This window comes from Cariama cristata, unplaced genomic scaffold (genome assembly GCF_000690535.1).
Source record: "Cariama cristata isolate BGI_N322 unplaced genomic scaffold, ASM69053v1 scaffold546, whole genome shotgun sequence".
Lineage (NCBI taxonomy): Eukaryota > Metazoa > Chordata > Aves > Cariamiformes > Cariamidae > Cariama > Cariama cristata.
The window spans coordinates 19,335-32,885 of NW_009621302.1; the positions used below are offsets into that span (position 1 = coordinate 19,335).

General features: G+C 38.8%; 1 protein-coding gene across 1 annotated transcript in view; it reads left to right on the top strand.

The window, feature by feature from the left end:
* The window catches only part of LOC104163010 (partitioning defective 3 homolog), a 59,088-nt gene that overhangs the window by 9,692 nt on the left and 35,845 nt on the right, over nt 1-13,551 (top strand). Inside the window, exons 5-6 of the mRNA XM_009701884.1 lie at nt 9,337-9,525; nt 10,688-10,858. Of these exons, the coding sequence (XP_009700186.1) occupies nt 9,337-9,525; nt 10,688-10,858 (360 nt within the window). The remainder of the gene's footprint in view (nt 1-9,336; nt 9,526-10,687; nt 10,859-13,551) is intronic.

Genomic DNA, 13,551 nt, shown 5'->3' on the forward strand with positions numbered 1-13,551 from the left:
GCGGTTGGTGTGTTGGAACAATGTATAAATGTTTAGCAGCCCTGATAGAAATTGCAAATGGGATTGCTTTTTTATTTTCTTCTGAACTTGAACATCTGATACTCCTGTTACTATCTAAATTTCATTTTGATCACCATGATTTTTCAGAATCCAGGGATAACATCATGGCTAAACCTATCAGCATTTTGGGGCTCAATTACTGTTCTTGCCATAGACTTTTCTGTGTGATTCTGAGTAAATTAGCTAGCTACACTTTTTATGCAAGAATTCATCACCTATAGGGATAGGCTGATACCACCATGGTCAGAGGCATTTTGTAAGAATTAATGCATAACTATTTTTGTACACTTTTTGTTTGCAACTTTTCACATTGCGAATATAAGAGATATACTACCAAATGTCTATAAAGACATAGTTTATATTGATTAATATATATCAGGGAATATATATAGGGAAAATTCTTGGAGGTTAATCTTGGGGGGAAAAAAGCGCTGTCAGAGTTGAGCTTTAAGATGATGGTGTTCTGAGTGTGTGTGTGTGTGTTTTACTTTTGGTGAAAAGCTGTTTGTATTACTTCAAGATATGTAGTCACTGGGTACGTATCCATAGCTATTTTTCAAAAGCTGTGGGTTAAGTTCACACTACTTCATATTTAGCACTTACGTAGAACTTCAGCTTTTATAGCAGGCTTGTATCATTCAGTTGATGCAAGTCTTCCTTCACACAGAAGTTTCTTTGGAGAAGAGTTTAGAGCTTCATCAGTTCCCATTGCTGCAATAGGTGATGTGAATGTCTAAAAATGGAGCCAAGGTCGTACATTGACTAATACCAGCCTACACCACCAGCAGTGCTGATATCATTAGATACAGAATGGTTTTATCGAAGAGAAGTGGTTTGACTGATGATTGAGCTGATGCTATTTCCTCCATGGTGTTTAGGAATACTGCAAATAACTGGTGCTGATTATATTTATACCTTTTTATCATCTATAATGATGTGAGACACAATGATGATTAAAATTTTTTAAAAGCCTTTTTAGTGCTATTTTGAGTGTTTTCAGATTATATTTTTAATAAAATTGTGGTATAAGAAACAGATCATTGGCCATATGAAAGAAAGAGGTAGTGAATGTAGACTCTTGTGCAGGATACTGTTGTGTTTACAGTCTTTTACCATAGGAGGTACTGTAGCATTGAATAGCATGTTGTTGTGCATTAATGAGTAGAGCTGAGTCATTAGTTCCTAGTGAATAATTAATACAACAGTTGAGTGACCATGTTTATGAATGCTCTTTGAGTAGTCGGAGTTTCCTGGAATGTTCAATGATAATCCACATAAACTTCTGTGTAACACTGTACTTGGGACTGACCCTCAGGCTCATAGTTCTGTCTCCGTCATCTGCAAATGATTTTCCTGGGCTGCAGCATGGCACACCCAGGCTGGCTCCATGCAGCACTGCGGGGCAGCTTTAGCCATTTTCTCAAAGCTTGCATTGATAACACTTGCTGACCAGTTGATAGTTTTGTGGAAGGCAATGCACGTATCCCTCCACTGAGGTTCTGTAACAGGTTTGCCTCAGTGCCACCGTTGCAGGGGCATCCTGAAGCGACACTGATGTGCACATCATTATTCACTTTTATTATACTATTTCCTGCATACTGACCTTGTCTTATTTTGGATAATAAGAGTCAACTGTGTAAAGCATTTACAATTTAAACAACTGATACAAGGTGAGAGACTGAAAGGGGCCACTGGGTCCCTTAGTTGGTCATCTGCTAGCACAGGCAATAGGGTCATTAGGTTCTTACAAACACTTGTCCTAATTTAGGTGAGCACAAAGGTTGCATTGTTGCTTAAAATTCCTATTGAAACCTCTGAAAACTCATTGGTTATATGCAAAGCTTGTATTATTGCACTGTTGGCTTTAGACTCTTGATGTTTATTCTTCCTTGCTATTAAATCCAGGGAAAATAGTGAGATGAAGTGGTTTGCCACCCTTGCCTGAAAGTCTGCAGCAGAAGTAGGAGTAAGACACAGGTCAGTCCCAGTGCCCTCTATGGGAATTGCCTCATGTGGAACGTGTTTCTTGCCATGGATTTCTACAAAGGGATTATTTCCCTTTCAACTTTGTTCTTCTGTCTGGTTTTCCCTTACACTCTCTATCTGTTTCTTTAGTCTTTCAGGTCTTGTACATCCAATAGACCAGTGAGAGAAGTATAAAGATTTTTAGGGAGCTGTGTTGTTAGTGTGTTGGGCATTGAAGATTTTCTTAAACAAGGGATAGTGCAGAGAGCTGTAGCTTTACAGCCTTCTTTGGCAGAACAGACACCTGCTGTGTATCTAATCCCTTGGTTTTCACTTCTCTAGGATAAGCATCTTGTAAGGAAATGGGGTTAGCATTACAATCACATATTTGTTTCAGAACATACAGTAGAGGCACAAAGTCTGAATAGGAACAGCAGTTTGGAACAGGGTATGTTGGCCTGAATGAAGTACAGGTGTTATGATAACAGCAACAGACTAGTCCCTGTGTGGAGTTCTGAGATGCATAACGAACAAAATATTTTTTTTGCAGTCTGATTAGTTGATTTGAAGCGTAGAATCTCAACTGCTTAAACCAGTTTCTACAACAGCCCAGATCAGAGTAGTAGCATTAGGCAGAATAATGTTAGCATAGACAAGCAATGGCCTTCTTACACAGATAAATAACAAACGTTGATGTACTTAAACATAGGCTTTTGCAAAGCTTTGATTTTCATACTAAATGAAAATCACATGCTAGAATTTTTGTGCTTTGGAAAACATTTAATTTTTTCCTAAACCATTTTTTAATCCATCAAAAACATTAAACTGAAGACTTTTTTGAATGTGGAACATGTTTTTTGATATTAAATTAAATCCTTGAAATGGACACAACTGGAAATGTAATGGGCTTGTTTTACAGTATTTTCATGAGCCAGTGTTTCTGCATATAAATATGTACCAAAGTTAATCCACATATAATATGCAAAAAACTTTTCCTTGATGGGATTAAAATTAAAACAGACCACATTTCCCATAAAATCTCAGAATTCAGATGTAGTTTTTGATATTTAGCAGCTGCTGTTTGATTTGAACAAGAGTGCAGTCTTTGCCAGATGTGACATATTAACTTAGCTAATATGAATAATGAGTCTCAGAGTATATGTGCAAATAATACTCATTAGTGTTTGTCTAACATACGGGAGATATTAAAATACTTAAGAAGAGTTAGAGAAAGAACGCAAGCATACGAATTTCAGTTGTTCAGTTGGCTTAAGCCCTGTATCATTTTACATCTAGGTAAGTAGACACTTTAGGCCCATATAACCTGTAATGCAACACGATTGTTTGATTTAAAAAAAAAAAAAAAAAAAAGGCCTTGTATTTCAGGAGGAAACTGGGTTGGAATGTACACGTCACTATTGGATCAGTAGGCAGGCTCTTCTTTGCCAGAGGTCCAGTTTTAAATCTGATTGAATTGCTGTAGTTACTTATCTTTAATGCCTACCCACGGCAGGATGCATCAGCTCTCAGTTATTCTTCCTGAGGAGAGACCTCAACTGAAGTTGGAGAGGTGTGTTACAGGCCACCTACATTGCTCTGTTTTCAGTACCTCCAGCAGTAATATAGCTACACTATTATAAGTATTAAACATCACTCCCCACAAAACAGTTCTTGACCAAGGAAGTTGTTTTGGTTCCTTAGAGCTGTTCAGTTTACGTGTTCTACATTTCTATATGTGATGGCATATAATGAAGGTGAGTCGTCATCTTTCTGTGTATCTCAGTTTAGAAGGTGACCTGATATGACAGCAGTCACCCACCTAACTTGAAGGACAAAACAATTTGAGTCATCTCTGATGTCAAGAATGTCTTTGCACAGTAGTTGAGTGAAATCTCCTCTCTCTTGCGTATATCATGTTTTTTAAAGTAAGAATTCTGTTGGTTTCCCAATGTATAGGAGTTACAATTTCTTAGTATCACAGGTACCTTGTGAGAAAGAAGAAAATGAACACTGTATTAAAATCTTCTAAAGATTGAAAATATCCTGGAAAAAACTGTGATGTTAGATTGAAATTCCCCATTATTGGAACCAAATGACTAAACCTGAGGTTTGCAATTTCCAGTGCTTTTACTTTTACAGCCTACACTTCCTAGACCTGGTGAGCTCTTACGTTCACCGGACTTCAAACTCATCTTTCAAGAACTTGAGATTTTCCATCTGGAGAAATTCAGAAGAGAGAAGACACATTTGTGAGACAAAAGGTTGATACGTTAACAAAATAATTAAACAGAGGCTACAGAGGCTAATAGGCTTAGGGCTGTGATGTTAGAAGGCCGGATACAAGAGGATTTGGGGGCAGGTAAAATGAATAGTGTAGATGGGCTCATTGGAGGCGTTAGGTAGGGTTTGTGCTGTAGTTGCATAATTTATCATGTAAATTTCACCATCGTGGTATATATAAGGGTGTGTTTGTATATGTACATGCATATATGTGTGCATACAAGAGGCCTGTAAATGTTTTCATGTACGTGTTTTCATATACATAACTTGGAAATAGAGATTACCGTTTAAGAGTGGGGATGCAGAGCTTTATTAGTTACTTCTGTGAAAGGAAACAGGAGTGCATTGGATTTTTGCTGAAAGTCCCGTGATTAACTTATTTCTTTTCTCTATATATAATCACAAAGTAACTTGCAGACAAGTTTCAGTGACTTAATAGCTGCTGAGAAGGCAGCATGTCTAAGCTTGCAAGAGAATGAACTTCACTGGAGAGAATGCAGCTGGATTTGTAGCTGCAGCAAGCCGCTTTGGAAACTTGTCCCAGCTTGATTGAAAATTGCTTCCCCTGTTAGGTGGGAGGAGGTTTTTCTTTCCTGTTAGGTTTCTTTTTTCACGCATCTCATGCTGCTTACTCACCAGCTGAACCCTAGTGAGATTTTATAAAGGGAAGAAGTCCCAAGCAAGAAATTTCTTCATAGTGTTTAAAACAGGAAAGGATAAGAAGGAGATGCTGTTTCTAATATGATGAGATAAACTTACTGCACTCTTAGTGTCAAGGCCCATTTTAACGTTGTTTATAAAATTAAATCATGTTTTATGATCAGGTCAGAAACCAATGTTATGTAGAAGAGAAAAATAATTTCCCCCCTATTTATCTTATGGCTTGTTTTAAACTCTGTGTATATCGAAGCACTGCCATAAGATTGCTCTGGTCAGGAAGTTTATCTTTAAATTTACCGTATATTTATGTTGTATTTAAAAAGTGAAAAACTTATCTCAAATATCATTTATCATAAATTGATGCTAAGTATGAATTTGAAGCAAAAACCCCTGCACCTACATATTTTATCACCAATCGAATTTTTATTACAAATTACATACTTGAGCAGCTTCATTCATCCAGCTGAAGTCGTTTCAGATGACCTTTTCCTCAGCAGACTCTGTCTGAACAGAATATTGTTCTGCTGTTAATTGTTTTGGACATAGTGTGTGAAAAATCTTGAGGGAGTTGAATTTCGTTGTTCAGGGTTCACAGTACATAATTTTGCTTGCGTGTTTATTGCTGGCCTGTCGAAGTATATGAAGGAATAAATTTCTCTCACAGATCAACTAATCATGAAAATAATGTTGAGGTGTTTGATTGACATAGTGAAGCTGCTAATTTAGAGTATATCAAGATCAAATGGAAGTTATTGCAATTAGGAAGTGATTGTGTTCTCAGTTGAAATTTTTAGATGCTTCATTTTAGATTTTTGTGTGTTTTTATGCTGTCTCATGGATGCATTAGGGAATTTCTATGGTTTGTTACATTTAGATACTTAATGTTTGACACAATTTCAGCACAAATTTTACTTTTTTTATAATAACTGCTATTTAATTGATTGGGGAGACTCACTGTACATGTAGTGTTTCTGTGCTCTAAAGGGATTCGGGGAACAAAAGGTTCAGCCAGTCTGAGGTTTTGATGGTTGGTTGGTTTGTTTTGGTTTTTACAACTTTGGTTCAAAATATGGTATCAGACTAAAATCTTCCTGCTTATTTCTCTGAGAATGGCTCTTTTATGACATGCTTAGAGGTTCCTGATCACTATGTAGTTCTGTTCCAAGGTTTGTATGTATGCAGTTGTATTCAATATATCGTATAGTAAAACCTCCTTTGGTACCATGGTGTGGCACAAATATTAGAGTCTGTACTTTCATATCCGTAGTCCTTGAATCTTAACGGTTCAGTTATTATTGAAACCCACATTTTTCTCCAAAGTATTGCTAGAAAAAAAATGTGGGATATCAAAAAGAAATGTTTGTTCTCTCTGTGTGTTTTTAAAACGTACATTCAAGCACATGGTACTGACAGATGACACACAGATTCTGGAGGGCAAAAGCCTTCTCATGTCCCTAAGATTATGGACACGAGTATGGTGGTGAAACAAGCTGGCTTATTTCAAAGAAGCTGTGGATACCCAATGAAGTCCCCAAAGCAATTTAGCCTTAGCCCAGTAATGGTAATTTTTTTTCTTTGGATGAGTCGAGCAATTTTCTCATGCCTTCAATACTTCTGTTCCAGTGCTGAGGCTGCTGTTTCTCATTTTTTCATGAGCATGTTCTACTCACTCATGTGCAGCTGCTAAGCAGTAGTTTGCTCCAGGTTTGGGCCTTAAGTTTCACCTGCACACTCAAGTGTCTATAGCCTGATATTAGCTTATTTCCTTATTCAAGACTGTAGAAAACAAGCAAGCAGAAGTCTCACATTAAGAACAGTGCTAAGCTGATAAAGCAGCTCTTTGGTCTCGCTGAGGAGAAGTAGAGTAGAGGCCATTAACCAAGTCCTTGGGGATGCTTACTGAGATGCTGTCTCCAATTGACCCTGTGGCATATAGAAGTGCACCCAACGGGGACAGACTGTGCAGGGAAGTGGTTTAGTTCTTTGCCTTCAAAGGGAGATTGCTGAGGCTGAAGTTCTGGCAGATTTTTTAGAAGATTAGAAAATATTGGGGGAGAGGGGGGATTGATTGTAAATTTATGATAACAGTAGTAAAGAAAAATCCAATAAGCTTATGTGCTTCCTTGAGTTACCCATACGTCCTACCTTGGCTTTATCTCCCTTTTGACTCTCAAGCTTTTATTCCTACTGCTATTTATTAAGGAATATGAAAGTGATCAGTGCTACAGAAACTAAAAGGTAATGTGCATCTGTCTCAGATTGTTTTATTCTGTAACCACCTGACAAAAGATGCATTCAGATGTGTGCTGTAACTAGTCCTTCTGTGACCCAAGCAGGAAAATTAAGGTTGTAATTTTCCCAAATCTTGGGAAATATTTTTTAGATCCAGTATTTTTTCCACAGACACAGGGCACTTTTCTATTCCTGACAGCTGGCACAGATCATGCTGTTTTGCGTGACCAAGAGGTGTATTTGGATAATGGGATTCATAAGTGAGCCAACGTAGCTATTGCACTTGGATAGGGCGTGTTAGTTTTTTTTTTTCAATTGATGAAGCATTATGCTTTGCTATAAACAAAAGGTGGTTAGAGATAAGCAAATAGTGTCTAGTGCAAGGGAAGGGGCTGGTAAACATGTTAAGGTTCATGCTTTTAACCAAGTGGGAAAAGATAGAGCTCCTGTTTTTCTTTCCTCGGCTGTTCTGATTCTCTCAGCAGTCTGACTGCCTTCCCATGTGATGTTTTTGCATCACATTTCTAGGTCGGTGGTGACACAACTAGCATGCTTGTGCCCAAATTGGTCATCTCAGTCGGCTGTACTCCACATGGCTTTCACATCCATATTTGCCATAGTCTGTGTTTGGACTTCCGAAGAGCCTGTCAGCTTTGCCTTTCCTCAGATTTTAAGAAACAGGGAGGGCCAGCAGGTGCACATTTACTTCTTATGTGTCTTGTCCTACTCCAAGTATTTGGAAATAGGAGAAAAATAGGAGCGAGCTTTGCAAATAGATGAGAGTGACATGGGAAAAGTCGATATAAAATCAGTGTTAGTAAGGGAGGTGACATATTTGCTAAGATTATGAAAAAAATGACCAGATTAATTCTTCCAGAGAAAAGCTGCTGATTGTTGGACATTAGTGTGCATCTTCTGGGGGACGTTGTCTTACTCTTTCTCCTTTGTGTGAGTGAGAAAAAAAAAGCATAGTTGGGTTCATGAGCAGCTTTCTGGAGGCCAGACACTGGGCCCACTGCAGAGAATTGTCTTTAAGGGCATGAGTTTTTTCTTTAATTGATAAAGTTACAACCAAAAGTGGTTATAACTGCTTTGTTATAACTGAAAGATGGTCGGAGACAAATGGACAGTGTCTACTGCAAGGTACAGGGCTGGTGAGCAGCCCATCCCACCCATTCCTCCTTTTGGCAGCGGTCTTTTGTGTGCAAGTGCTGCTTCTCAGGGCCTGACCGTTTTCTTTCCTGGGTGCTGTGCCCATGCCTGCTGCCCTGACGAGTGCCACCGCTCTGTAGGGACATGGCAGGGCCCCTGCTCCCAGTCCGCTGCCACCCTGAGCTTGGCGGGAGGCAAAGCGAGAGGCCGCCCACCTGCGCCTGCACGGCTTTGGGTGCATGGAAGGGTTTCACTGAGTGGCGTCTTGCTGGGGACTCTGGCAGGCCTGGGACTATAATTCCCAGGTGTTCAAAACCTGGGGTTATCCCAACTGGGCTAAAACTGCATGTGGAGGGTAGTGAAGAACCAAAGATGTGGGTAAGACGACAGAGGTGAAGGGCAGAGCTGCGAAAAACAGGAAAATTGGCACTCAGAGCTGGATTTGATGCTAAGCCTGGCAATAGCAGAGAGAGGTGCTGTTGCAGTTCTCAGCTGTGTAATTTTCTGTTTTTCCTAACAGAGCTAGTTTTAAGCGAAATAAGGTATGAATGTGTGATTTTTTTATTTAACTTTCTTGCACTTCGTTTCTCCCTATGACTGCAAAGCTACCATAGATGATGATTTTTTAAAAATTCTGCAGGTTTGCAAGTAAGAAAATATTTCTGATACAGCTCTCTTGTGGCTAATGAAATATCAGCTTACGTGTGAGTTGGTATTAATGGCACATTCAGTAATGACACATGATTCAATTATTTTACTAGACAGAGAAGCACTTAGACACAAATAGAAGACATTTCTGAATCTAGGCGTCAGCTGGAGGTGATTGAAAATACGCTATTTGTGCATGTTTCTTCCAGTAATTACTGTGGAAAATATTGTGGCATAGTAGTTAAAAGCAGGGTTTTTTTTAATGCTAATAGCTGTAGAGGGAAGAGAATTCCCAAAGAGAAATGCTCTGCTATAATCCCATGCTAATATTCCTGACAGAAAGCAGAAGAGGAGGAGCTTGTCCTCACACCTGATGGCACCAGGGAATTCCTGACCTTTGAAGTTCCACTGAATGACTCTGGATCAGCTGGACTTGGTGTGAGCGTCAAAGGTAACCGGTCAAAAGAAAACCATGCCGATTTAGGAATCTTCGTCAAGTCCATTATTAACGGTGGAGCGGCATCCAAGGTAAGAGAGAGTGTCTGTGTACTTTGGTCTTCCTCAGTTTTCCATAGTAAGGCTGTTCCGAAAATAACCACAGATTCAAGAAGAATAATAGGATTGCTCTGTAACTAGCTTTTTCCAATTACTCCATCAGAGGTAACATTTAGATTTCTACTCAGATTTGCATGTTTGCACGTCCCAGGATTTAAACAGCCCTTACAGATTCTCAGGAAGGATACGAGCTGTCTCTGGTACAGTTCAGTTAGTATGCTGTTTGTGCAAACAGCTTATGATGATAGCTTGCGGTGCAAATCTGTACTTGGAATAGACATTTCCTACAGTGACTGCAATGGAAAAAGACCTGGGGGTGTTGGTCGACAGCTGGCTGAACATGAGCCAGCAGTGTGCCCAGGTGGCCAAGAAGGCCAACAGCATCCTGACCTGTATCAGAAATAGCGTGGTCAGCAGGACTAGGGCAGTGATCATCCCTTTGTACTCTGCGCTGGTGAGGCCGCACCTTGAATACTGTGTTCAGTTTTGGGCCCCTCACTACAAGAAGCACATTGAGGTGCTGGAGTGTGTCCAGAGAAGAGCAACAAAGCTGGTGAAGGGCCTGGAGAACAAGTCTTACGAGGAGCAGCTGAGGGAGCTGGGGTTGTTTAGTCTGGAGAAGAGGAGGCTGAGGGGAGACCTGATCACCCTCTACAACTACCTGAAAGGAGGTTGTAGCGAGGCGGGGGTTGGTCTCCTCTCCCCAATAACTAGCGATAGGACAAGAGGAAACGCTGTCAAGTTGCACCAGGGTAGGTTCAGGTTGGATGTTAGGAAGAACTTCTTCACTGTTAGAGTTGTTAAGCATTGGAACGGGCTCCCCAGGGAGGTGGTGGACTCACCATCCTTGGAGGTATTCAAAAAACTTTTAGATGTGGTGCTTGGAGACATGATTTAGTGGGTTTAGCAGGCATGGTGGCATCGGGTATACAGTTGGACTTGATGATTTTGAGGTCTCTTCCAACCATTATGATTCTATGATTCTATTATATCAGTGTTCATTTGGCCATAAACTGTTAGGACTAAGCATAGTTGTTTGATTATTTTTCTTTTGTTTTTTTTCCTCTCTCCTTTAGCAGACTAAACTTCTTTTGTGTGTGTTTTATGTAACTAGCATTAATCTTTCCTTTTCCAGGATGGCAGGCTTCGAGTGAACGATCAACTAATAGCAGTAAATGGAGAATCATTATTGGGCAAAACAAATCAAGATGCTATGGAAACCTTAAGGAGGTCCATGTCCACTGAAGGAAACAAACGGGGAATGATTCAGCTTATTGTGGCGAGGCGAATAAGTAAATGCAATGAGGTAATATGCTTTTGATATCAGGACTGGGAGTTCTCACTTCTAAGGTATTTGTGTTTATAGGAGATGTCATGTTTCCTCTGAGACCTGGAAAATGGTATTTGAGAAGCTAAAGAAAGAGAGAATTACGAAATGATCTGAATTTCAGTGTTAGACATGTGAACCTCATTACCAATCAATGAAGTTTTTCTTTTGAGTATTTTCATCAATGAGTAACAGGAAACATTGAATAAAACTATATTGATTTTGTAATTGGATCCCACTGTTTACATAATTTTTGTTCTTTGGAATTTTTTCTGGAGGTCTGTTGAATCTTTCGTTTATATAGACTTAGTGTTAACTGACTTGCTTCTTTATTACTTTCAATTTTTTTAATTAAGAGTAGAGCTCTTACATTTCATTATTATATTTTATCTAAACAATTAAAAGTTCAATGTAAAGATTCTGCAAAATTTGATGCAAATAATTCTGTTATTTTGGATTTTAAATATGTTGTGTCTTGGCCTTCATTGCAGGGAGCTATCAAATAGTGAATTCAGGGTGAAGTGGTGATTCTTTTTCTGATATTATTTGCAACTTCTGTCTCCTCTAGTGAAATGTTAATATGTTTATGTTTTGAAACATTTTCGTGTTTTCTAATAGTTTATCTTCTAGATAATGTCACTAATGCTTTATAGTAGGAATATGTGGGCATATGATACTTAGAAGGACTGCAGATGCTGTGGAGGACTGAATTAGACTTCAAAATGGTTTTGACAAATTGGAGAAATGCACTGAGTTAAATAGGGTGCAGTTGAATGGTGAGTCAGGGAAACATCTATTCTTAAGACATCTAAAAGTCATTCTTTTATTCTTGTTAACACCAGTAAGGTCGTATTAAGAATGTTTCTTGAGCATCGTGCTTCAAAAATGATGTGCACAAATTGGTTTAGTACTGCTGATCCTGCCTAGGGGGAAGAGGAATGGTTTACTTTTTTAATGCATAAAATTGATCTTTAAAAAATCCCAGTCCATAGTGTATTATAAAATCATGCTTGAAAAAAACACTAGCCTCTCTAAAAGTATTAAGCTCCTTTTGGTTAACTGCTTATACACAGCTTTAATACACGTACACACGTTTATATATACACACTACTAGAAAGCCATCTTGGATGCACACGATTTCTTACTTAGTTTTAAAGGAATTCTGACCTCTTTATATTTGGTGATGTCCTGTTCTAGCCCCAATTCTGAACTTGGACTCCGGACTGTTCTTTGGAGACTGCTCCTTAGTCCTACTCAATTTCAGATGCATTTTATATGTTACTACATTAAAAGGGTGAAATATTTTAGGCTATTTCTGTTTAGCATAATTTTTTCTAAAAGGATGTAGATGATGTTCACTGTTCTGTTAGTGAAGGTTGTCTAGATCAGGTGGATCAAGACAGTGTTTGTGAACATGATGGAGCAAATCCAGCAGTGGTGAACCAAAGACATTGTTCCTTAAATCTGATAGAATTTTTACTCACTCAAGAATACTTTGGTGCCCTACATCTGCTTGACATTTAGTGTGATTTATTTTGCAGAAATTACATACCAAAAATGGCACAGCTCAATCTACAGTATATGTGCTCCAAGGTGAAAGAACTGATGTTAAAACCAGATTTAGATACACTGAAATGTATCTGTATAGGGGCAGGATAGGGAGCTCTGTCTGGGACTACTTTACAGGTTTTTTTGTGCATTTTCACAACTCCTTAATAAGCTGGCCAGATGAGGCATAACAATTTGGGAAAGTGATGATGAGCAATTATTGGTGTAGTGATCATCTTTACAAAATAATTGTAACCATTTTTTCTCAGGAATTAATGCTTTCATCCCACTCATCCAAAGGAAATATGATGTCAGTACTGTTTGCATATTTTAATATGATGAAAGCACAACTTTCATGGACATAAAGCTATTTATCTGCTGAGCTGGCAATACTCAAGAAGCCACTTTTCTGAAAGTGTTGGAATGCCCAGACTTCAGTGAAATGGAAAGTGAAGAGAGAATTTTTTTTCTTGTCATTTTGTAATTAAACCCTAGTTCCTTGTTGAAGAATTGAACGTATTTAAACTTTAGATATTATTAATCTGATAAAATACTGATAAGCTATGATAATATTATCTATGTATCTTGCATGAATACCATATATGAGTGTGGTATTCAGTCAGCTTAGCCCCTAAGTAATGGATATGTGGACTGAGACCCAGCTGGAGAGGCAGCATTGTGCAGCTGAGCATCACAGTGATACTCGCTTTCCCTTGGAGCATTAGATATTGACCATGTCTGGCAGCCTCAGCTATATTATGCTTAATTCAGCAATGTAGATTACTTACAAATGCTGGTACACAAGTTGTCCCCTTAGAATATCCCTGTAGCTGCCACCAGAAAAGATTTTTAGTATTAGAGCAAAAAATAAGTGACATCTGACTGGCAGCAAATTCAGGAACTTGCAGGTTTGAAGTAAAAGCATCAGAAGGGCAGACCCTATCTTGATAAATTGTACCTTTTACCAGCATAGAATCGTAGAATTGTTTAGGTTGGAAAAGACATTTAAGATGATTGAGTCCAACCGTTAACCTAGCACAGCCAAGTCCCGCTAAACCCTGTCCCTAAGCACCACATCTACATGTCTTAAATGCCTCCAGGGATGGTGACTCTACCACTTCCCT